This window comes from Rhea pennata, chromosome 1 (genome assembly GCF_028389875.1).
Source record: "Rhea pennata isolate bPtePen1 chromosome 1, bPtePen1.pri, whole genome shotgun sequence".
NCBI lineage: Eukaryota > Metazoa > Chordata > Aves > Rheiformes > Rheidae > Rhea > Rhea pennata.
The window spans coordinates 161,570,718-161,597,042 of NC_084663.1; the positions used below are offsets into that span (position 1 = coordinate 161,570,718).

The following is a 26,325-nucleotide window of genomic DNA, read 5'->3' on the forward strand; positions in this document are numbered from 1 at the left end:
TTCCACTGACATGCCTTGAAGCAGTTCAGAGGGTTTGCTGTAGACGAAGATGAACTCTTTCCAATGGCTTACAGTAAAAGCACACACTTTCCATGAGTTCAGGAAGCAGCACCAAAAAAAAAGAATGTTTTTTTTTTTAACTCTTTAGTGCGTTGTCCAAGAAGCAAACAATACAATTCATAAGTAGCCACCTAAATAAGTAGCCTTTTCTCATAGGCCAACAAATCCCACAGAGTCTAGGCAGTTTTAATTCTGATTTTGAAGCGTTTAGGCAATAACTATATAATCCCTGTAGCATAAAGGAAGGTAAAAAATTAAAAAGTTTTGTTCTTCTGTCGATACGACATGCTTCAAACTTTCGTGCCTTGCTGCAAAATAATAAACTTAGCTTTCATATCTTAGATTAATTTCAGCCCTCAAATTAGCAAGCTCGGAGGTCACAGTATTTAGCATCCAGAAACAAGGGAGAGCATCCTGTCTGTCAACAGTGTGCTTTAAGAACTTTGCTTAAGTCCTGAGCTTTTTTGTTCATGTTTAACAGAACAAACGCATGTTTGTTATTACTGTCTTTGATTTTAATGAGAACAGATTGTGTCCTACTTGTGGGCAGGCACGCGGTAACACAAAGATCTTTGCCACTCTGCTGTTGTAATCCTTATTTTTGTAGAAATGTGGGAGTGTTAAGTGACTACACTGCTATAGACAGTTCCTTTTGGTCTTGTGCCATATCTGCTCCTCTTCATCGAAGCACATGACAGAAACAAGAAAGGAATCATGCAAAACAACCTTTCTGGGGAAGTGCAGAGCTTATAGAAAGATAAAGGCGCTCCGTGTTGCTTCAGTTTACTCCATAGTTAGGAGTTTGCATGGTAATTGGCTCTTAACTAAGCTTGCTGGTTGTCAGAACTGGGAGGAAAAAAAGAAAGAATGGCTTCATCATATGTGAATGCATCAAACGCGATAGCAGTTAACAGTGGTCAAGCAAATATTTTTGCTGTCTCCCTGTGTTTGTGATTGCAGGAGGACAAATAGGCCTGTAATGTTAAATACATTTTTGTAAATGAGAAAAATGACTTTTTATTGTCATGTTAGTATCTTAATGAAAAGTGATTTACAGAGGTGATCATGGCAATCCTACTGCAGATCTGAATCTTTTTTATTTATTTATTTTGTTTTATTCTAGCTGATTGCCTTGTGGTTTTATATTTGTCCTCCAGCATATTTGCCTTTTATTTTTCAGGTACTGGGATAAAGAGGTGCAAAAAGCAAAAAAAGATGGAAGAACACCACATTTAACAAAAGCAATCATACTCTGTTATTGGAAATCCTATTTAGTTCTTGGAATTTTCACAATGATTGAGGTAGTGTAAAATATGATACGACACACTTCCTAGCCAATAGCAACGTGAAATTTGGCCTCCTGGCTTGCATGGTGCATACTGGTGACTTCATGCTGGGTCATTCAGAGAATTGTGGTGTTCCTAAACTCTCTCAGAAAAGTAAAACAGAGCTACATTCCCTTAGAGTTTGAAAAACCAAGTCAGGTATTTTTTCAGTGAGTCTCATAACTGGAGTTATGGATGTGGAACTGAGATCTAATTTCAGTGCACTGTTGCTGAGATGATATAAGCCATTTGACTTGCTTTGTAGGTCTTACTGCACTGTATGCATCTGAATGGGATGTCCCACAGAAAAAAGATTTTCGCTATGTGCAGTGTCACACTATGCTATCTTGAAAAATGGAAGCACAATACGTATTCATGTAACTTGTTTTTATAACATCAAATTTTTATCAGTAAAATGAGACAGTACCTTTTCAAAAAATCAGCTAAATTTTAATATGGGATATATTTCTTTTGATGTTAATAAAAGCGTGGCATTTTAGAGCATGATAAAAACAAAATAACATGGGATGTGACTTGCAACAGTAAATATTTGCCTGGGCACAAATATGGGTAGCATAGTATGATACAAAATTGTTCATAATTCTTTTTCTTTCTTTTTCCTTTAGGAAACCCTCAAAATAATTCAGCCAATATTTTTGGGAAAAATTATTAATTATTTTGAAAACTATGATTCCTCTGATGAGGTAGCTTTGAATTTTGCATATGGCTACGCAGCTGCTCTGTCTGTGTGCACACTTATTCTAGCTATAATGCACCACTTATACTTCTATCATGTACAGCGGGCTGGCATGAAGCTGAGGGTAGCTATGTGTCATATGATTTATCGGAAGGTAAGGAAACATGTTTACAGTTGTATTTGTTGTTTGATAGCTATTTCTTTCTATATAAGGTTAGAATATGGCTATTTGTTATATGTACTCTTGCAATTTTATGGCAGTCATTGATTTGCAGAAATGTAATGCATGCTAATAAACATCAGTATTTGAATGCATCTGTGTGCATTTTATGCTGTCTTTAGTAAAGTGGTGTCTGAGTGACGACTTCAGTCCTTTGAGTGAAGGTGACGGATTAAAGAGCCCTAAAGCTCTTTAAAGTGAAAGCTGCAGACTTTCATCTGCTTGTGCTGTGGGAGAGAAGCCTTCCCATTGCTGGCAGAGGGGATATTTGCTGGAATAGTAAGAAGTGGTCAACATACAGCAGGAGGATGGCAGAGGACCCAATGCTAGGTTCTGTCCATTTTGAGCTGGTAGTTACCTGGCCTCCCAGTTTCTAGCTAGGGAGGACATCATACTTGGCTGTCACTATCTCCTTTAGCCAATTGCTGCACTGTCTTTTTTTTCCCCATGCTGTGATTTATTTATGCTTTTTTTTTCCAGCGGTGCTGTAGAGGTAATGAATTGCCTACTTCAGAAGGGATCCCCCTTCTTTTTGGTATGTCAGATTAGTAGATTTTCAGAGGGTACTTGCTATTTCTGTGACAGTGTGTAAGCCTTGTTTAGATTAAAAGTCATAAAAACATGCTAGTCAATGTTAGGAGAGGACTCCAGAAATTGATAATCTGTAAGGCAGTAAGTGAAAACTGGAGGAATTACCTCTGTAGTTCAGTGAGACCCAGAGTATTGCTGCTACCCCCTCTAGGCTGGAAGGGATGCTTGGCATCTTCACAGGCAGGTCCCCGTAGTATCTTTTATTTCTCTTAATTGGGAGGGAGTGAAAGAAAGAAGAAAGGGTAAAGCAGAGACAATTCATGAGTAAGCTGAATCCTAGAGATAGTATAGAGCCAGCAGTTTTTTAGTCTAAATTATTGGTTTAATTGTGAGAGCACTGTAGTCCTAGAGTGGACCCAGTAACTTGAGAAAGAAAGTACGTTTGGAAAGCTGTGGCATCTTTCTTTTTGTTGTATGCACGTCCTGATCAAGGTACAGCTACCCTCGGCTACTGTCAGATGCCAAGTGGGACAGGAGAAGCTATAAATAGTACTGTAAGAGAAACAGGCGAACAACATGCAGGATAAAATGGTAATATCTATGTGCTCTTGGGAGGAAGCAACCCAGTCCTAAGTGTCTGTTCTCCTCTTCTGAAGTTGTTGGTAACATCCATACTACCAAGCCTCTCTCCACTTACAGGCAGGAATGCTGGTGGGGGCACTGGAAGGGAAGATGCCTTCTTTTTGATACTATTGGCAAGGTGACCTGCCAATGTTTACTTCAGAAATGTGAAGTTTATTTAGTATATAAACAAATCCATATTATTTTAACTATTAAATATGGGTACCATTCACTTAATGCAAACATTTATGCTACCTGTATAGGTCCTGTGAGGTTTGAGGCAAAAGCCCAAAGTGAGGGCAGTAAAAGTGACTGCTTTGTAATGCTGATTGTTTTTCATGCACTTACTTATTCTCCTCCCTCTTCTGATACCTTGGAAATTATCCTCTGGGAACTCGGCTCTAACATAGTGCACTGCTTTCTTGTACATAAACATATCTCTAAGGTATTAATTTACTATACTGATTATCATAACACACTTTGAAATTCATGAAATATGTATATAGCAAAGTTGTTTGTTACATTGTTGATATTGGCTTAGGAGCCTAGAAGCTTGGAAAAGAAATGTTCATGGTGTGTACCCTTATTTCTAGAGATGTGATTAAATGGAAAAGTAATCTTCCCTCATCTCATAAATGTTTACTCCTGAGGGTGAAGGCTGCAGTTACGACAGAACATTGATAAACCTCATTAATCAGTTGTCTTCATTATTCAAGGTTTATAGATAGGTCATACTTTCCCTTTATCCTCATCTATGCTTTTTAAAGAATATGGATGCTAATTTACCAGCACTTTTGCAGTGTTCATTAATTCGTGTAGTAAATAGAAACTAAGATTTTCAAGGGTGAATGGGAAGACATACTTAATGCAAAATTTCAAATGCTAGTAATTCCTAAGTTTTCTACCACTTTTCTTGGAAAGTTAAAAACTGCTTTATTTGCAAAAAGCCCGTATTCAAACTCTAAGATGTTTCACGATCAGTAGGACGTATTAGTGATGTAGGTAGGAAGTTTGTAACAAAGATGAAATAGACTCTTTTAACTTTCAATCTTATGTTTTAAAACCAAAGACTACTGAGGAAAGGTGGAGTATTTATTTTTTAAAGACTTCAGTTTTATATGTTTTTTGAGGTTTAAAATTGGCAGTAGGGCAATTTAAGCTGGTAGTTGAGACAGGAAACAGACAATTATTCAAAGATAACAGCAGGTATTTGACTGGAACAGTCTATGGTCAGTTCTCTGTTTTTTCTCTGCTTTCAAATTAACAGTTTGGGGCAGGGAAAAATTAAAATGAGTTGGAATACAGAAAGCAAAGAATCATTTAAAAGTGGAAATAGGATCAATACAATTACATCTGGAAAAAAGAATGAATTCTAAACAGGCATAAGGAGTGCAAACTGCTGTCATTAATTCATGTAAGTAAAACCTATTTTCTTTGAAGAAGGGTGCTTGCTGGGAAACACATATGCATGGAATACATATATATAGAAATACTGAGCAGCTTCTTGTGCTGAAAACAGGTAATTGGCAAATGTAAAATAAAATGCCAATTCAAATTGTAGTTCCTTTTTAAAAAGGTGTGTAACTTTCTAAAAATATGTAGCTTTAGTCTTTCTTACCATCAAAATGAATTTAGAAGTGTTATGGTCAAAGCTATTTTTAAAGACACAGAGGGCAGGTAAAGGAGCAAAACAGGGATTTTGGTAGAAATTGGTTATGTAAGTGAAACTATTCCTTTGTATTCAGGCTTGCCATTTCATTCTGTCTAGACAGGTCCATTCAGCCAGGAAAATGTGAAGTTCATCTACCTTTTATTTTTTTCTTTTCCTTTAATGATCTCAAAAGTAATTTTGGAGCAGAGGGGGAAGAGAAGAACAGACTCAAACAGTGTTGTTGCTGCCTCTGGCACTAGCTGTCTCTTTTCTGGGAAGACCAGACGTCACAGACAGGCCTCCTCCTTTTGGCTCAGCTACTTATGTGCTTCCTCCTTAGCCTGTCCTGGTCACAAGGAGCTGGGCTAATTTTGAAGCTGCTTATACTAAGGGTGCCTGAAATGCGCTAGGAAGAGATAGGAAAAGCAGCTCAGGTGGTGCGTCTGAGAAGAGCCATCGACGCTGAGCTAAGTGCAGTGTTTTGGTTAGCCTCAGGTACGCCGCAAAAAGCATACGTGTCTGAGTCTTAACAGTGTAAATAGCAGTAGGTGCTGTAAAGATGCCCTGAGGACAACATTCCCAAATACTTGATGCTTGAACTCCTATTACTATGGTGTATAGATATCCAACAGCTTTTCTAGCAGCTTATCAACTTTGCTGTGGATTAAACATGATCGAAAGGTGGTTGTACTGGGACTGCATTACAGATGAGCAGGTTAGCTCTGGAGGTTTTGGACAGATGGGAGGCAAATGGCTTAAGACTGACTATGTAGTAATAGTTTTCTCAAATAATTAAATCTTGCCTCTCATATATCCTATTTTCTAGTCTTATTATTGGAATATCAGGGGAGTTGCTTTGTAGGGTTTTGAGTTTTGCTGCCAGTTGGTTTTAGTGAAGTTAGGGTGGGGAGTCTGCTTTACCCCCATAACCTAACAAAGAGATGCAAGCAGGTAAGATACTTGGTTTGAAATGATGTTTTGAGAAGCTCTTTGGTGTCTGATATTCTTACACCTGATTTGAAATACCAGGAAAGTATCTTTGGAGCAAGCAGTGTTCTTCAGATTAGGTTATTGATCAAAAAGGAATCCTAATAATGACTAATTATTTGGAAAGGGCAAAGTAAATGTATGTCACCTGGAAAGGTGAAGTGTTTTTGAGAAATTAACTATTCTGGTTACAGGAAAACATGTAGAACAATATGTGTATTGTTTTACTTTTACTACAAAACTGTGTTTTTTTTCCAGCAGGCTATAGAATTTTGCACCTTTGAGTTATTTTGGTTTGAATCTCTGCAGTAATGTTCAGACTGCGTATTTGCAGATCTGTTTTGTGTGATACTTTTATAATCAAATACTATTTTATACTGATTAACTTATTTATTAACCTCTAAAATGTTTTATATTCACTGTTACTGCTTTTCATAATACATGCTAAACATCTTTGATATAATCCAGAAATCTATGATTTTTCAGACCTTTTAACAAAGGAAATTTTATATTAATTTATAAAGGGAAATTAACTCTGATCTACAAAGGCAGAAGGCACAGTTCACAGTGTTACTAAGAATATGTAATGTAAATTATAGCTTAGTTTATTGTCTTCGGTGATGGATTTCATTCAAAAAATAATTCTTTTGATTAGTAAAACCTTGTGCTGACTTTCATTTAGCCCCAAGATAGAGTTTTCTGTTCTAATGCTGCACATATACTCATAATAGGAGGGAGGGAGAGAGAGAGCAAAGGGAAGGTTACAAGATGTTTTACTCCGTTTTAATAACTTGCAGCATTGATATTTTCCCATTTTTAATCACTTCTGGGAAAGTAAAGATAGTGCTTTTTATGGCACATTTTTCCCCCCGTAGTCCTTCCATAGACTTTTTTTGTATGTTTATCTTCAGGATTTTCTTCAGAATATTAACCCAACCAATATATTACCTAAGGTTCTTGAACTATAGCCCAGATATTCTCAGGCAAAAGCTGTAATGTGCCTTCAGCTTATGTTCCAATATAATATTTGTGAATTGAATCTTCTAAGCATAGGTGCAATGTGCTATAGAATTTGTGATGATCTGAGACTATTTTCCCTTTTTAGGCACTTCGTCTCAGTAATATAGCTATGGCAAAAACTACCACTGGTCAAATAGTAAATCTCCTCTCAAATGATGTGAACAAATTTGATCAGGTAAGAAGTGTTACAGATCTTGCTGAAGGGGCTAAAGTTGAAAAGGTTATGGAGTTTGTTTATGAGTATTCTATTCACAACTGGTAATAAGTGTTTTTTGTGAATATTCTTCCTAGTTGTTTCTCAAACATCATAGGAATAGAAATACTTGAAATACGGGAAGAAAACATAATTTTTTTTCTCTCTTAAATATTTTCCTGCTGTTCTTGTGATCTCAGAGATATATCAGTGCATGTAGAAAGGCCAAAATGAATGTGATAATTTGGTTTTCTGAAGCGTCGGCACTTCCATTTAACTCCCTAAATTTAGGGATCTGAATCTGGTGCACATTCTCCCTGAATCTTCTGACTGAATGTCTCAGTACTTGCCACAGGCAGAAGTGCTTTTTCAACTTTGCATTTTTTATAGTTTTATTTTTAGCTAAGGCTGAAAGCTAATTTTTGTTCCTTAACCATTTGTCCAGGTAACGATTTTCTTGCACTTCTTGTGGGCTGGACCAATTCAAGCTGTAGCAGTGACAGTGCTTCTCTGGATGGAAATAGGTCCATCGTGCCTTGCAGGAATGGCAGTTCTCATTATTCTCCTTCCTATACAGACCTGCATTGGGAGGCTTTTTTCTTCACTAAGGTAAGGCTGCATGTGCTGGGTTGTAGGTGTGCTGTCCTGGGTATGAAAATGGATGTCCTGGATTGGCTGAGGCCAGGATGGAGTCAGAGTACTGCTCTGGGATTGACTTCTGTGTGGTGAGGTTTTTAGCTCTGTCTTTTGTTTTTGCCAGTGTCTTTTGTAATCACTAATGTCATATTTCTGAATTCCTACTTAGGGACTTGAGTCAGTGGTTTTTCTTCAAGAGGTGCTGAAAATCTCTGATGCCTGTTGGCAGTCCTGTACCTTGAAGGGTTGGGCTATTTCTGTAACTGCTTTGCCGTAGATTTAGGAACAGAATTTTACAAGTCTTTGAACTTTGCCTTCCTGTGTTGATACATAGGGATAGGTTACTGCAAAGGCAATACTACCAGTCCCGTCATAAGTTTAATTTATCGGGATGTTACAGAAGTTTTGGCAGAAAGCTGGTCTTCAGAGATCTTACTACCTCTCCTGCTGGACAAAGAGAGGGAAAAAAAGGAAAGAATTGAGGGAGAAAGGAAAAACAAAATTTCAATGGTGGTTTTGATGGTTTTTAACCACCTTTCTAAGGTTTCTAACTCTGAGATTCTAGGTTGTCTATATATAAAATGAATCTACAGTAGTTTTGCATTATGAAACAAATCTAATTTGTTCTTCTCTAATTTCCTCCTGAAAAATCATGTATTTCAAATGACAATATTAACTACAGCATTATGACTCCCTAACTTGCTTTTTCTTGTATAATTAATCATGTTTTAATTATATCAAGAATTTATAAATGACTCTTCCATCTTAATAAATTTTTTTTTGTTATTAAAGTTCCTTTACTATGTACTTGTATACCTAGTAGTGTTTTTCATCTTCGTTGCATTTTTCTATTCAGGGTGAACAGAACATATCCTTCTAGTTGTTTGGATAGGAAAAGTTCTTTTTAGTGAGTTACTTTTTCTGTCAAGTTTTATTTTAAGACAGGTTTTCCAGAGGTATTGAGACTGGCATTGCTGTTGCCTGCTTAGGTATGAAAAGAGATCTGAGAATTACAAAGTCAGAACAGCTCACAGACTTCTGTTGGTAACCACTGTGATAATCAGATAGTCAGCTATTGTGTTCATGTAGTATTTCTTAAATAATTAGTCATTCAGTGTTCTCTGCCAAATTCTTAGTATGATAGTACCTGTTTTTAGAACGCTTCGTTATTTTCGTACATACTCATTTTTACTGCCTATGTAAAATGTATGCATATATAATAAGCTGTATCACTGTTGTTTTGTTGATGTTTTAATAGTAACAGTTATGATACTTAGGACTTAAATAGTGCTTTATCCGTGGTTCCCATTTCAGATAAGTTCAAAGTGGTTCCCATTTTACAGATAAGAAACTTGAAATACAAAGAGAATAAGGGACTACTATCAGCAGAGTGAGAAAAATCTCTTGGAAATCATGTACTTAAAAAATTTGACAGTGGCCTTATAATACTCTCTTTTTCTCCTTGAGCCGTTAACAGCCACTAATTCAGATGCAGTGCAAGGGAAAGAATCTTTTAACGAGAAGAACTTTTGCATATGTGTGCACAGACCTTTGTATTTGTAGCCCAGTGAATAGAAAGAGCTAAAGGAAAAATCGAAATAGATTCCAGCCTTGTAATGATGTTTGTGTTCACACAGCAGTTGCTGGGAATCTTGCACAGGTTTAAGGAGATCGGCCTATGAAGAAGTAGGTTACAGATTAAAGCTTTTGCTAAAATCTAGGCCTGCCCAGTGTGGCAGCTAATTTGTGCTATTACGCAGCATTGTACTTGTGGCCCAATGTTGTAAGCGCATATTTGCACATCGGTTTATGATGCAGACACTTCCATTAGCTTCAGTGCTGTAGGAGCTTGCAGAAATGGATTCAATATTTACATGGAATAGTATACACCATATTACTGGGTATTGCTTTTATCTGCCCAAGTATGGGAAGTTGTACAAGATATATGTGATATATATGACATATTTTAGAAATAGTTTAATTATCAAACTGAAGACCATGTTATATACATATTCATAAGAGCTTGGCCCTTTCAGTGCTTTGCCATACGACTGTAATATTCTCATTTAAAGAATTTTCTAATCTGTAAGTTAGGTCTTTTTAAAAGAAAAAGAAGCTTTATGATGAACTGTTGGGTTAAATATGATCAGAACCCACTGAATATGACTTACGAAACCATAAGGGAATTTGACGACTTATAAAACGATTATTACTATTATAGAGAGGACTTCTTGGATATTTGAAAGATTATTAAAGAAACTTCCAGGTCCTTCACTGTTGTGCACTTCAGCATGGTCTGTGCCCATGGGCATCCCAATTTTCCTGATAAGCGCTTACTCTTTTTAAAACTGGGGGAACATCTACCACTGCTGCAAATTGGTATCAGTGTGTTTGAAGCCTGCATACTTCACACCACTGTATAACCACTGAGATGGCTCAGTGGCTATCTGATGGTCCAGTGGCTTCTGGTATATATGTACAAAATAAGATCTTGCAATGTAGATGAGTGTAACTAAAAAAAAACCCCACACCCTTGAATGTTTTAAAGCAGTTTGTAAGAGGGTGGTTATTTTGCTGTGATAAATTGATTTTTTAAATTTTCCTACTGAAATGATACTTTTTGAGAATTGTCTTTTTTTTTTTTAATTCCCTTCTACCTACTATTATCTGGAGATCAACTATGTAAGTTAGATGTGAAAGGTGATTGTTTTAAAAGATTGCAGGTGGGAATTATTGAATTATTATTTACCTTAGAGACATGAACATCATATTCTAAATCTTATCTGTTGCAGTGGCAGCGCATGTATATGGGAAAGAGGAGGAGCTCTCAGATTCTTTGAGAACTTCTTTTTTTTCTGCTGTTTCTTTCTGAAAAAAGAACTCAGCAAAGAAAATCTTATTCTGTGTCAGTAAGCTAGTTTTGAGGAATGAGTTTAAAATGCCAGGCGGTTGCCTGCAATTCTTTCTGCGTAAGTGCTTTGAATGTGGTTATTGCTTCCAGAGCACCAGAGAAATTTTAGAGGACAGATTTAACTGACCACAGCAAGCTTTTTTGAAAATTTTTTTTATATGGTTTCTAAACCTAATATTGATTGGCTATATGTAAAATTATATAATTTAGGGGAAAAAAAGGTATGATTTATCAAAGTAAGACCTACTATAGGCCACTCTTTGTATGCTAAGTTTGTTTGTATGTAGCAATGAATTTAAAGTTGCAGTGTGCATGATTTTGGTTTTACATTTCTTCTAACTTTCATTACTTCTTTCCTAAATGAAATTGTAACTTGATTGTTTAATTACACGCATGCACACATGCACATAAACATGCACTTTCCAGTTTATTCTAATCTTTGCAAATATAATGTTGGACGAAAACAGATTTTTTTTTAATTCAGTGTTGATTACAAATTCTTGTAATGTTTTATAAAATAATAGGGAAATTTATTTTCTATTGTAATTTCTTTTCTTTTTTCTTTTTCAATAAAGGGTGTGTGTGTGTGTGTGTGTGTACACTTGAACACACACGTGCATGTATACATTCACACAGATTTGAATTACAGCTGATCTTAAATGTGGGAACTGTCTAGTCCTGCTTGTAATCCCTGTTCTGAGAAAGTAGGAATGTTAATTACCTACTTCAAAGCCTAAAAATCAATATAGTCTTCCATCACTCAAAAAAGCGGAATTTGTACTTTGATTATTAACAGCTCTTAACACACATTTTTGACTAGAACTCTCACAAAACAATTAAAGGTCATTTGTTTATTTATTTAAACAAAAACATACCTAGATTTACTTTCTTAAATTATAGCTGATGCACTAGTATTGAGCAATGGGCAAAAGGCAGTGGGCAGAAATTGAAGCACAGGAAGATCTGCCTGAGCGTGAGGGGGAATTTCTTCCCTGTGAGAGTGATGGAGCCCTGGCACAGGTTGCCCAGAGAGGTTGTGGAGTCTCCTTCTCTGGAGATCTTCAAGGCCCACCTGGACGCAACCCTGTCTACCATGCTGTAGGTGACCCTGCTGAGCAGGAGGGTTGGACTAGATGATCTCCAGAGGTCCCTTCCAACCTTACTGATTCTGTGATTCTATGAATCTTTGCCTCAGACAGTGTTAGCCTTAACAAGACACAGAGGCCAGTTTCTGACAACATCAAAATAACTTTTTGAGAGAGGTTGTTATTTTGACATTTCAAAACCTTTATAAAATACTTTCCTAATTCTTGTTCAATTCTAAATTTAATATTTGGATGTATATATTTTAATTGAAGAACTTCATTTTTTTTGTACATAAATATGTTGTTTAAGGAACATTATGTATCTGTGCACACTGAATAATAATTCTAAACACTGAATTAACTGTCAGTTCCGTGAGAATACATAATACCGTGAATACAAGCGTACTAAATCTTTCTGCTGTGTGTCAGCTGTAAGGTACTGTTATAGAAAAAACGTTTAATGCAGTTACAGTTCTATTAATCTTCTTTGCAAGTAAAAGTAAAAATATCATTAAAATGAGTATATGGTAATAAATAGTCTCTCTTCTTTTGAGAATCTGAGAATTTTTATTTTCTGCTAATTACAGAAGCAAGACAGCTGCCTTTACAGATGTCAGGATTAGGACCATGAATGAAGTCATAAGCGGTATGAAGATAATAAAGATGTATGCTTGGGAAAAATCATTTGCAGAACTTGTGAATGGTTTAAGAAGGTAATTGTGTAAAGATACATCTTGTTACATGATATATATTTCCATCTTTACAAGTCAATAAATACTTTATTTTTTTGCTTTGAAGAGCATTTTACTTGAACCTCTATGTGGCTTTTTTGTAACTCTATAGGAAAAGGGAAAGAATGAAAATTTATATTAAGGAGGCAGAAAAAGAACCACCCCTTTGATATTTATAAATTCTATTGTTTCTATGTAATTTTATGTAAATTAAAAGAGTTTATGTAATTTTTTTAAAATATATTTCCTATCATGGAAGTTTTGTTTTGGACACATTTAGCATTCTCAGATAGTATTTTAATTCCTTTTCTGTCCTTTTGAAGTACTCTCCAAAACATCGGATAAAGTAGAGGAGAGAAAGGCTGCAGCTCAGAAATTATCCAGTTGTTTATGTGGCCAACTGAGATCTGTCAGATCCGATTAAAACTTACTGTTAAATCTGTTTTTCAGGCACTGTTTATTCTTTTACTTGACAATGTGAAAGCATTCAGTGTTAAAGGGCAACTGTAGGAGTTCTGGTGTATATTTCCCATCACTTAATTTTCATGTTACGTCCATTGCTTACCGAAGAGAAGGAGGTTGTCATCCTACTGTGACTTCTCTGACTTTCATTTCTTTTAATGACTCCTTAAATGTGCATTTTGCTTATTTTCAGTGAGCAATTTTTTCCTCTACTCACTTAATTCTTTCCTTTTTCTAAATATAGGGTTCTGTTCTGGCTAAATGTTCTTCATTGATTAGAAACTTCGTTCTCTTGCATGGAGCCAGAATTTTGTTATTGATCGCTTCCTCAATGAGAGTATCCACATCACTAAACCTTAAATTTCTAGGTTAAATGTCTCATTACGTTTAGATGCTTCTTATTTAATGGTGGAAAGAAAGAAGCTCTTCAAAAACATATCCTGAGTCCTGCTAATTTTCACTGACAGCATTGGAAACCTGTAGTTAAGTCTTAAATTCAACCGTTATTACCCAGTTATTTACACAGTGACACTTGGCAATCATTAAGATGACATCTGAACTCCTGTATTCTTTGTCCTGTGATTGTCCATATTAATTTCCTTTGATATAAATCTATACTGTAAGGTAGTGTATTCTTAAGGCTAAGACATAGGTAGGTTGTAATTTTTTTGATATTTATCAGAAAGTAGTACGAAGAACTTGCTGATTATCCACAGAAAATGAGGGATTATTGAGGATTATTAGAGGGTGGGAAAAGGGTTTCATCCAGGATTGTAGAAGTAATTGAATTAGACCCAGTTCAAATAGATTATCTGCAAATGTTCTTTCAGTGTACTTTGGACGAGATCAGAGATTGTGAGCCCTTAAGCTGAAAAAACAAGTCTTTGAAACTTCTTGAAAGTCTGTCACTTCAGCCAATTTGGCAAGTATAGTGGGAAAGTTGCTTAACTAGTTTTCCAGTAGTGCATCCTGCATCCTTCTCTCCATAAGTGAGGACTTAATTTCAAGTGGTATAATCGTAACTTGAATTTCTTTCTTAGTATATAGTCCCAGGTGAAAGGAAAATCAAGATGATCAAGATTTTCCTTGAGAATTACCATAAGTGTGGGAAAGAGAAATTAGGAATTGTTTTAGTAGAATTTATTCTAAATTAATTCAAGCAGATAAAAATTAGAATATATGTGGGAGGAGGAAGTTGTTATGGCTCTCTTGATAAAGAAAAACTATTATTTTAATAATAAATTAACCCTAGTGGCAGCCATGCTGTAGATGCACTGTAGGTGCAGTAACATTTCTAGGACCTAGTTTGATGAGTCATTTAGAAGTGGAAACTGAAATTTAGCTGGAGCAGGAATTGAAAACACACTCATCAGCAAGTTTGCTTGATGGAGATTTATGTGTCCTTGCAGTATTTCAGTTACAATTTAGATGGGGTAGTGGCCAGCAGAACAATTGGTCACAGGCCAATATTTTCTTAATTATGAACCAAAATTCCTAGAGCAAAGGGAACCAGGAGCAGGGTCCAAATGTAGAAGGAGAAAGGAATTAGAATGAGATCAGAGGAAGTATTGCAAATATTATGATGCAGCTTGAAGAACAGCAGCTGAATTAACAGTAAATTACTTGGGCCAAGGGTGGACTCTGTCTTTTGGGGGAAGGTGGGGGGCAGTTACACTTTTTGCACTGTTGGAAGTTGCAGTAGTTTTTCAACTGTGGAGGATGTACTGATCTTAGCAAGAGTTTAGTAACTGAACTCAACTGAATTTTGATATTAGATGGGTTAGGAGCTTCTGGATGCTTTGCTTTTATGCAGATTTTTTTTCCAATTTGCTCTTGTAGACAACCCAGAAAGTAGGTCTAAGCAAATTAGATTTTGAATTAAAAAATTACTTTGATAAAAGTACAAAAAGTACTTTTTTTTAAATTCTTTAATACTTAAGTAGATTCAGGAAAAAAGAACAACTTTAAATACCTTCCTCAGCTTCTAGGCCTCTCTCTTCTCTTTCATTATTTACCATATGCTGTACTTCCTTTGCAGTTACTGTTGAGCACACTTCTTCCCATATGAGTTGGGGTGGTAGAAAGAGAGGAGAAAGGATATAAAAGTAAAATTCTGAGAATGGGGTCTCCTCATCCTATTGTTGAGGACAACTGTGATAAGAGATCAATGTGAATAATTATGTTTTGCGTTTTTAGGAAGGAGATTGCCATGGCTATGAAAAGCTCCTACCTTCGAGGGCTGAACTTAGCCTCTTTCTTTGTGGCAAGCAAAATAACAGTGTTCATGACCTTCATGGCATATGTGCTGCTTGGCAATGTTATCTCTGCAAGTCGGGTGTTTGTTGCCGTGTCGCTGTACGGTGCAGTAAGACTGACAGTAACTCTCTTCTTCCCTGCGGCTGTTGAGAGAGTATCCGAGGCAGTAGTTAGCATACGACGAATCAAGGTATGATTACTGATTTTGAATGATTGATGGATTTGTTCTCTTAATCTAATAATACTTCAGCGTCACCAACATATTGCTGTGTGAATTATGTGGAAAACCAAGAAATAAAGTTCAGGGCAAATGATGGCATGAAATGAGGGTGGAAAGTGTGTGTATGGAGAGCTCTTACAGACGTTTTTGAGATAAGAAAAATGTGCACAGATATGTTGGATTTTGGAGCTGTGAGCCTGGAAATACCGAGGACAGAAAAAGCAGATGGAAGTCATAGGGGACATACTCCACTGCCTTGTCAAATGTGAAGGACAAGCTTGGGCCCTAGCTAGTGTCTGAACTTCTTTCAATATTGGAGTGAAGACTCTACAAATTCAGTAAGAATGAGTATCAATCATACTGCTGTTTGTAGCAGAGGGCCTTTATTTTGTTTGGCTTTGTTATGTTTAGTGTGATGCTTTGCATAAAATAAATACACAAACTATATTTGCTCTATGTACCAGCACTTTGGTGTAAACTACAAGAGCAAAAGATTTAAACACAATTTGGATTTTTAAATTTAAAACTTTTTTTTTTTTAAAAAAATCCCCAATTGTCAGGCTATAGAATTACTCAGTTAAAGCATGTCAACCATTCTAGACCTTAATTTTGTGAAAAATCAGGTTAATCTAGTCTAGAACCAGAATAAAAGAAGTGCCTTTCATGTAATCATATGGCTGTGTCTCTGTAATTTGTTGATGAAAGTAGCTAAAATCTCCTGTAATAATGTCATATGTGTGAGTATAATAAATCATTTTTCTTATTGATAAATTTGCTAACTGTACTAAGCCGACACATAAACTACATTTTAAACAGGTAATCTTTGCACTTTGAGGAAGGGTTTGTTAAAAGTTGATGCAAATAGAGTTAGAAAATGTTAAAGTATGAAAATCACAGCAACAGCTATATCGTAGGCAGTAACATGTATTATTACTGCTTAAAGTAAACTGTGGGAGGGGAGAAGACTGCTTGGGATACTAGTTATTGTGCTCTCTTTTCTCTCTTCTCTTTTCTATTCTCTCATATACCCTGTGTTCAGATTTTTTTTCCTGTCCTAATTTCCAGTATATCCTAGGATGTGTATCCACTGTATTCCAGCATATTACAAGATTTTGCTTCTAAAAGCCTGCTTCAACTCCCCTGTCACTATGGTTCCTAAGGATGGTTATTAGAAAACAGCTCCAAAATCAAGGTTCATTAGAATAGGCAAAGAACTCTGCTAACGAAGCTGTAGCGTCATCTGCCTTTACCCTTCATTTTCCGAATTGCAAAATGTGTCAAGGTTAGACATTCAAATATTGGATGACAGGATGTTGCCTGACTAAAGACCTGTGATTGAAATGTAGAGAAATGAAATTGAATTGCAGAAAGAGAGTAGGAAGTATGGAAAAACTGATTAAGATGATGACTAGGTATATCTGGGCAAAAGTGAATATAATACCTTTTGTAAAGGTATTAAAGGTGCCTTTCCATAGATTTTATAGAAAAGTAAGGTTTCAGCAGGGATCTTGAAATATGCTCAGCTGGAGACAGGGAAGCAGGATATATTATGTTTCAGCTAACACTGAAGAAGAATATCAGGTGGGAAGTAGACTCTCTCCATATTCTTGCATACAGACATAGGCCACCATGTGACAAAAAGACCATTATTGTTTTTTGTTCTTCCTAAGCTCTCCTCTCCCCTTCACACTAGCTGAACAGCTGAAATCTGGTCTACTCCTCTTGAAGCTATTTTGTGATGAAGCAATAGGCTCAAGGTCCCCTCCTGAAACACAGCAAGAGCTGTTGTTTTTTGGAGGCTTATTTTGGCAGAGACTGTGGAAGGGAGGATAAATTTCATTTGGATATTAAAGATAGAGGTTTCTCTCTCAAGGACGCAGCTCTCTTTCAAGCTAATGTTTGCTTCTTGACATCCTGTGGAAAGCTAGCAATTTCATTTTTCCCTGCATGGGAGATTAGTAAGTACAAAAAAAGTGCAAGAATATTTTAAGAAAACTTAAAAATCTTTAAGGATTAATTTATTTTACTGCTTTCAAAAATTCTGTTGCTAGTGTTGATTTCCCCCTCAATGTTTACAGTTCTTGGAATTAGCCATGTAACTTTTTCCTTCATTTGTACTAATTTTATTTGAAATATTCCACCGGTGGTGCTGTCACCTTTTTGAATCAAATGGCTAGCTAGAATTTATACCTAGTGAGAATGCTACTACTATCAGAAACTCCTCATGAAGTCTTGTGATATAAATGCAGAAAGAATTGAACAACAGGAGGCCAATTCCTTGCTCATAGCTCCCATGATATTTCAGCTGTCATCTAAATCAAAATCATATTTCCAAGGCCTTTTCTCAAGCCACACACTTCCATACTTATTTAAGCTCTTTGGAATTTCTTTCTCTGTCTGCCACCTTTTTAAGCTGAGTTTTCTCTTACACATGTACCTGTTTGTTCTCATCTGTCAAAAACAGCACTTAGGAGGTGCACTCTCTCTCGGCCAGAGAGCTCAAACTTATGTGGCCTTGTATCTTTTTTTCCTTCTGGTGGAGGCTAACTATTACTTCAGTACTTGCTAACAGCTTTTTACAGTGTCCTCACAGGTCCTTTAAGCAAAACAATAACAAAATTAGTCCTGTCCATCAAAACCCTGGAATGATAAAGTTTTGTAGTTGGGGCTTCGTCCCATCTGCCTGCGAAGAGGGAATCAAATCATTGTAAGATTTGTCAGTATTTTGAGGGGGGAAAAGAACGGAGCTGGTTTCTTAACTTTTGTTTGCTTAAGGAATTTGCTTTTGAGCAGCTTGTGATTAGAGTCTTATCGGACTCCTGTGCTGTGAAATCTGTGCTTCTGGGTAATACCTGGGATGGTTAGCTGGTTAGAGGAGCACTGTTTGAAGGTGTTGAGCCATGCTTTGGAAATATGATTTCTTCATTAATGTGTATTTTTTTATAAATATTTTTTTTCGTATGCTCCTTACAGAAACATAGGCTTGCATTCCTTTCCTAGTCTCAAATTAAGCAATACGTTGTGTTTTTCTTTTGTTGCAGAACTTTCTGATACTTGATGAGGTTTCACACTTCAAGCCACAACTGCATAGTAGTAATGAGAATGTCATTCTTCACGTTCAGGATTTGACTTGCTATTGGGATAAGGTAAACCTATTTCTACTAAACATTAAGAGTATATTGATGGTGCAGGCATTTTAAGTTCATGTAGAAGTACATCTATATATGTAGTGTGCTGATGTTTGGTATAGTGTGCTGATGTTCGATATGGTGTCTTTTAAATGTGAGGAACCTTTTAGTATGTTAAGCTTACTCTGTAGAACAGTATGGGAAACAGTATCAAGTGCATCTTAGAAGTAGCTATTTCTGAATATTAAGTAGCTATTTCTGAATATTAAGAGTAACTAACTGAAATATGTACATTACTATATGAAGATGTCTCTTTGTGTTATTTAATAGCACCACACTGTAGCTCAGATGCTGAATTTGTAATTAAAAGCAGGCAGTACATCAGTCCACTGGTCTAGAATCAATATTGTATTGTACTAAGAGTCTGAGCTGTATTTGTTACTCTATGTATTTTAATGGCAATTGTTCAACTACATACTGTCCTTTACTTGAAATGCATCAAAACCACCAAAATGACTAGAAAAGGGGACAATATACAGATGATAAATCTATTATGTATCCTTTTCTTTAAATGAGGCAAAGATTGACATTCTGTTTTAAAAATAGAATTGCTATGATAAGCAACAATTTGTGATGAATTACTGGAGATACTATGAGCTGTCACTATCCTTGCATAAAAGAAGCTATGAAGGTTTTAATGAAAACATGAGAAATATTGGAAGCTCTGAAAATGAATTTTGCCTATGAATGTACAGCAAACGAGACACGAAATACTTCCCTTTATATACCTTCCTCCCCTGACACATGCTATGCCCAAGGAGGATAGAGTATGAAGATATATGTGAGAATCTACCTAATAATACCACTGAGCATCAAAAGTAAATTGCTACTTTACATTAGTGTTTTGCTTTCTCAGAGTTATCTCTATGAAATAAGTTCTTTCTGAGACATTCAACACTTTTTTTTTTTTAATTAATTGATATGAAATACTTAATGGTGAATACGTTCTAAGGCAAAATGGAATGTATTTCTTAATCTTTTATTTGTCACTGAACCAACATTGGTGCCAGTGTAACCATCTATAGGAAATGATTGCATAATCCATGTCCATAGAACATCATTTTTTTCATGAGAAGTTTACATTACATAAAACTGGCGAGCGTGATGGGAATTACTGGTTTCCTTCCTTATGCAGTTTTCATTTGGATATTTAACTGAAATGTATGTGGGTGAAGAATAGTTCTCCCAAAACTATAAGAGAAACTCAGAACACTTCTCTTACATTCTCCTATAATGTTGCAAAATAATTTTATAGGTTCTTACTGAAAAGGTGATGAGTTCAGAGTGAGAGAGTGAGAGAAAGAGAGGAGTTATGAAAGGAATAAAAAAATATGTTATACTTTGTCATGTAGCCTGCTTAGCTTGCTTCCCGTGCTGGGTTTCTCATGACTGTCAGGGTCTCTGTTTAGCAAAAGTACAGCTGGATATCTTTTTTTTTAAAAAAATATTTTTAAACATTATGAGCCGAAACAGATACTAAAAAAATAACAAATCCAGAATCACTTTAAGTAAAAAAAGGATTATTAACCTGTCTTTAGGAAAACAACTTAACATGGTTTAGTGCAGTTCATCAAAAGATAAACAAAACCAATTAATTTATGGTCACACTCATGTTTTACAAAGGCAAGTATTATCTGAGTCCCACAGGCTAGTTCGATACCCGCGTGAAACTAGGAATTCTTGGGTATGGATTCTTATCGACATGCCTTTAGTTTATGGAACAGCCTACCTTTTCGACTGAACAACTTTCAATTTAAAATTCAAGAATTTACACAGAAGCCAAACATATCCCATGTGATTTTAGTTACCTAGACGAGGAGTCTAAATAGTGTAGTATTTTAATGCAGTATATGATCTTTAAAACCCTTAGGTGGAATGAATTATTTCTCTCTCTTGGCTCAAGGATACAAGGTCTATACAAGCTCACCTGAAGGGTAGTAGTCTCTGAAAGGACCAGTCGTGTGTCCTTCTCTCCATGCACCCTACACCTATGTTCATTCCCTGGTGCTGGCATTGGTGCTTGTATGTATGACCCTGCAATGAACCAGCTAGTTAAAACAATAGAAACCGCATCACATCTGATGCAGTTTGGTTTTTGACAGCTTACTTGCCTAACCTTGCAGATGGGTTTTTCAGGGAAGAACAGGCAGCAGCACAAGGGAAATAAAAGGCAGGAATGGTAGATAGGGCATAGGGTTGCTGGGACATTTGGTGGTAATTAGCTGTAGAAATCAGTTGTGCTGTAACTTAAGTGCCTCAGTTTAGTGCCTAAAAATAGGTATGATGAATTCAGGACAAACAGCTTTTAATTACGAGGATTGCTGTTCTGAAAAAATACCATGTCCCTAAGGTGTTTGTGGCCATGCTTTTTGCTTGCATTATTACTTTCATACAGGATCTACAGTACCTTACAATCATTTGAATACTTTTTCTTTCCCTGTAATGTTTTAGACTTTTAAGCCATTATTTTGAAAACTTGGAAATTGATTTGCTCTTCTGTGAATACAAAAGCACAAGCTCAAAAGGTCTGAAAGAAGGAGTTGTGTGTCTGAGAGCTTATCTGTTTTTCCGTATAGACTGATTGTTTTAATGAAAGGTGTTATTTCAGAAAATGCACTGACTGCCACAGACTGGTGCTGTTCTCTTGGCCTTAGTGCTGGTTGAGCTTGAGCACTTGGACTGGGTACTCTGGACTGAGAAATCAAATTCATGGTAGAAGGCGGGGGGGGGGGGGGGGGGTGGTGGTGGTCAGAAAAATAAAAATGCCCTATTGCTGCCACCTTGTGGAAATTAGTAATAACTGTATAAGCGGATTTGTAGAGTCAAACACTGCAAAAGAGTGTGGATTCTTGCACTGAGATCCTGGCTTTGTGTAAGCTTGTTTTACCAAGTGGGAGCTCTGAAGGGAGGCTCCTTATTGAGCCAGGGATGCCTTGGTGCATCTCCTGGCATGAGCTTGTGTGAAGGCACGTGTGCATTTTCTGTGCTCTCCCTGCCCATCCCAGGTGTGAATGAATACGCCAGCCACGTCTCTCCCAACTGGTTTGAAACAATTGGGCCTAAATTATTCCCTTTCCACAGTCCCCAAACTTGGTCACTTGGCATATTTATATGGATGCAGTCTGTATAAATATGGACTTTGTATGGATACAGTCCATATAAAGGTGCAGGAGATGCGTCTTCAGGCTCCTGAACATAAAAGGGTGGCTAGAGATTTTAAGCACTATGCAAGTTGTGCAAAGGTTCGCTAATTTTCCTTGGCTTTGCTCTTTTGCTGAAGCTTAAGACTAGGTTTCAGTTTGGCCCTTTAATAGAAATACTAACACTGTCAGGCCTTTTTTTTTTTTTTTTCCTTAATGCTCATATTTTTGTGTTTGCATTTTATTGTAAATCATGCTTTGTGTGGCATAAGATGCATGTAAAGGCAGATCCTGTTGCAAGGATGTTTTGTTTTAATGAGAGGGAGCTGAATCGGGCCCTTAGGAATTAGTTTAGCACAGTTATTAAAGGCGTGAGCATCCTTTCTTTTCAAAAGAAATGGGCATTTTTGCAATTACGCCTTAATAGAAGAGGTACAAAATAAGTAGAGGAAATAAGTACTTACCGGTAGTGTAACATAAAGCAGAGGCATACTGAAGAAGAAATGGCGAACGCACAGTTCTAGGTAGTGTATTTGCACACAAATAGCCCACGAGTCGTCTGTCAGAAGCTTTCGAGAATCTGAGTTGTATGAGGCAAAGTTGCATAAAACTGAACAGCATTTTTCTCTTTCCACTTTGAATGGATTTTTGATTAGAGCAGATGCAGGCCTGGCTTCCAGGGGCTCAGCGTGGTCGGTGCTCTGCCCAGCAAGGGCTCAGGCAGGGTCACGGCTTCTCCTTATGGCTGCGAGAGGACCAGCAGAAGCCAGCTGTTTTCAGGACTGCTGTCCTAGCTTCGTGGGTTTTGAGGAAGCTGCTGCTTCCACTGACTTTGCTGTTCTTCATTCCCTGAACATAATTTTAAACGTAACATTTTTGCGCTCGTAGTCAGGGATCAGTGTCTTCTGAGAGCATTTGAGAGTTACTGAACAGGCAAGTTGTATGCCTGAAAATATGGTGGGATTATGAATTGTTTATTTGTAGTGATTTAAGTGTATTGTTCTCTGTTTCTGAAGATTGTTTCGATGGTATGTATTTCATTACTGAGGAAACATAACTTTTTCTCAAATCCACAGAGTTTAGAAAGCCCAGCACTTCAGCAGCTTTCGTTTACTGTTAGACGAGGAGAATTACTGGCTGTGATTGGTCCAGTAGGAGCTGGAAAAGTAAGTCTTAATGTGTTAAACTACCTTGTGAGGTTTTTATAAGTCTGTTAAACACGACTAGAAAGTTGTAAATACATAGTCTCTTTCCTTGTATAATAATATGCTTTACATCAAGGTAAGGGGCTTTCAGAAGGGCTGATGCCCTTCTTTAAGGGGGATGTATGGTTTGAAATTGAAAAATACTTTGTCCTTTGCTTCTAGATGGCATGTAAAGATTACTAGTGTGTTTCTGTACTGGTATCAATATGTTATAGGCCATCATACCAATAAATATTACTCAATATCTGTGATGTCTTTAATGCAATCAAACTGCTTCTGAAAAAAATTGTCTAAGATATCAACAATTTATTGAAGTGCTACTATCAGGAGATTAAAGTTTGGATAGCAGCCAGCTTTTTTCAGAAAAGGAAACTTTCATCTATCTAGAAGGTTCATTTCTGAATGTGCAGTTAGGATGCAGGTAACTTCTGTCTCTTTTTCTGTCTTCCAAGTTTTTGTTTTGTTTTGTTTTTCTCTCCCAAATCTTTTCCAGTCTTCACTCTTAAGTGCTGTGCTTGGTGAGCTGCCTAAAGACAAAGGATTGATAAATGTTTCTGGAAGAATTGCCTATGTTTCTCAACAACCCTGGGTGTTTTCTGGTACAGTAAGAAGTAATATACTATTTGACAAGGAATATGAGAAAGAAAAATATGAAAAAGTTCTAAAAGCCTGTGCTCTTAAAAAGGTATGCTTTTCCCTTTGTGTGTTTTAATTTAGCCATCTTAGTTTAGTTTTTTGAGGACTTCTAGTACATGTTGCAGTAAATAATATATGGAGTGAGTTATTAGTAATATGTAAAATAAATTCTGTCACTCAAACTTCTGTATGTGGAATTACTTGTGACATCCATGTATGAGCACATTCTTGTAATTCCTAATAATTTCACTAGAGGGAGATGTAGTTTCTGTGAAGCTTCAAGAAATTTAGAAAAAGCTTTCCAAATATTTAATTTCATAATGACTTTTAATGTTATTGATTGGTATTGTATTAGATATGTGTGTTTACTAGATGTAATGCTAGGTAAAAAATAAACATTCAGACTAACACTGTCACTCTCATTTTGTAAATATCCTTTATACGGCTTTATTTTTTTTGGAAATAAATTGCATGTGTAACATGTATGCATTGCTAACAGTTATCAGAAGAAGCTTACTGTTGTATATTGGAGAACTTGCTGAGCCCAAGAGTTCTATGAAAAAAACGTTTTTGAAAGGTCTATGTGTAAAGGAGTTTGTGAAATGAGATATAGAAGAGGATTAAGCCAGATTTGTGAAGAAACAGACATTTTGCTTGGCAGCTAAAAAGGTTTTATGCAGTATGTTATGATATTCCTGTCAGCAGCAACACAGGTGAAAAGCAGATGGTTACTATGATGAAAAATTTTTTGCAAGGTTTTTACACGTGGTAAACAGTTTTAGTATCTTCCCCTGATACTCAGTCATATGCTGTTGTCTAAAATTAAAGTCTTAGTGACTTAAAAAGATAAGCTACATAAAAAAAAAAAAAAAAAAAAACACTTTGTATTTTATGGTAGATTTGCTCTCCTAGTTTTCTTTCAAATTTATTGCTTTTACAAAAGCTGTGAGTAAACTTTCTGAATATGCTACATAGCTCAATGTAGAACTTATGTATTTTGTAAAGAGAAAATACAGTAGTATGACATGGAAGACTATATAATTTAGTTCTCTTGTAGTCCAAAGTCCCAATCTTGTGTAATGAATGGCGTGGATTGGATACACTATAGTAAGAATAAAACTGATGTAATTCTTAGGGACACTGGCAAATGGATAATAATATACTTTTTACTGGTAATACCTATTCAATTTTATTTATTGTGACAGCTCATTATGTTATAGTAAAAGCAATGCAAAATTAATTTACTGTTGTATGTAGGGTGGTCTGAGTGATCGATGAATATTCCATATGACACTAAGAATAATAGTGCACTTTCTTCTGGCAACAGCTGTAGAAAAAGTAACCTTTAAGATCTGACTTATTTTTAAGGTATTTTAATGACCTTTTGCTGAAGGTACAAATCCCTAAAGTATCTGTGGGTATTTCATCTTGTATAACACTTACTATTTTAATGTGAGATGATATCTTAATACTATTTGAATAAGGAAATGTTATGTTGAAGTAGATTTGTCAGTTTTTGTGGTTAAAATTATAAAGTTTTTAATTGCTGGATGTTCTTTATGTCCACAGGATATGGAATTACTAGCTAATGGTGACTTAACAGTAATAGGAGATCGTGGAGCTACGCTGAGTGGAGGACAGAAGGCTCGTGTAAATCTGGCCAGGCTAGTGTTTTTTGCTGCTTCTAACATTTGCAAGTTTAGAGAGGTTTTTGACAGGCATTCATGACTAAAATAAACAAGTGTAAGAATTTGTGGTACTGACTTCTGTTTAAACCTTGTAGAGCTGTGTATCAAGATGCAGACATCTATCTTTTGGATGATCCACTGAGTGCAGTAGATGCTGAAGTTGGGAGACACTTGTTTGAAAAGTATGTTACTGCTTTATTTTGATTTGAAATCATTTAATTTCATTTGTAATTCATTTGTTTTCATTTTATTATTATCTTCTGATTCCTTGCAGAAAGTGTCGAAAAAGCATTTTTTTGAGGAGATGGTTCTATTTACAAAACACATTCATCTTCTGCATTTGTTTTTTGTTTACTTTATGCATCCAGAAGATTTTTTTTTCCATGTGTACCTGTTATTTTTTTTTCTTTTTAGAAACCCTGCAGAGCTCTGTTTTGAAGATACTATAAGGAGAATTATTCTTAAGGGAATATGTGCCTTTTTCTTGCTGGAAAAAAATCAGATTTTTTTACATCAGTATTGGATTTTATTAGTATTAGTACTTAGTAAAGAATAATGTGGAGTGGGATTTTAAATAACCTTATTTTGCTGCAGCTTTATTTGTGTAGTAATAAGCACTTACTCCAAGTGGCTAAGAAAAAGGACAGAACTCACTTCTCTTAGATTCTTGAGCGATTTTTTTTCATTTCTGCTCTTGAATTCTTGAAATTTCTCTCAAATACATGAAACAGGGAACCGTGGTCTGCAGACTAGACTGTGGAGAACAGAAATAGTGAAAAAGAGAAGATATAAGCCTACCATAAAGAGAGAGAGATTGGACCTTTCCCTATTTCTGAAGAAACAGAATAGTGTTCATTGAAAA

General features: G+C 36.1%; 1 protein-coding gene across 1 annotated transcript in view; it reads left to right on the plus strand.

Annotated features, from left to right (window-relative positions):
• The window catches only part of ABCC4 (ATP binding cassette subfamily C member 4 (PEL blood group)), a 153,854-nt gene that overhangs the window by 16,412 nt on the left and 111,117 nt on the right, over positions 1-26,325 (plus strand). Inside the window, exons 3-13 of the mRNA XM_062575852.1 lie at positions 1,241-1,361; positions 2,012-2,236; positions 7,198-7,287; positions 7,751-7,914; positions 12,525-12,650; positions 15,327-15,576; positions 18,648-18,752; positions 23,011-23,100; positions 23,633-23,824; positions 25,345-25,439; positions 25,559-25,645. Coding sequence (XP_062431836.1) covers positions 1,241-1,361; positions 2,012-2,236; positions 7,198-7,287; positions 7,751-7,914; positions 12,525-12,650; positions 15,327-15,576; positions 18,648-18,752; positions 23,011-23,100; positions 23,633-23,824; positions 25,345-25,439; positions 25,559-25,645 — 1,545 coding nt within the window. The remainder of the gene's footprint in view (positions 1-1,240; positions 1,362-2,011; positions 2,237-7,197; positions 7,288-7,750; positions 7,915-12,524; positions 12,651-15,326; positions 15,577-18,647; positions 18,753-23,010; positions 23,101-23,632; positions 23,825-25,344; positions 25,440-25,558; positions 25,646-26,325) is intronic.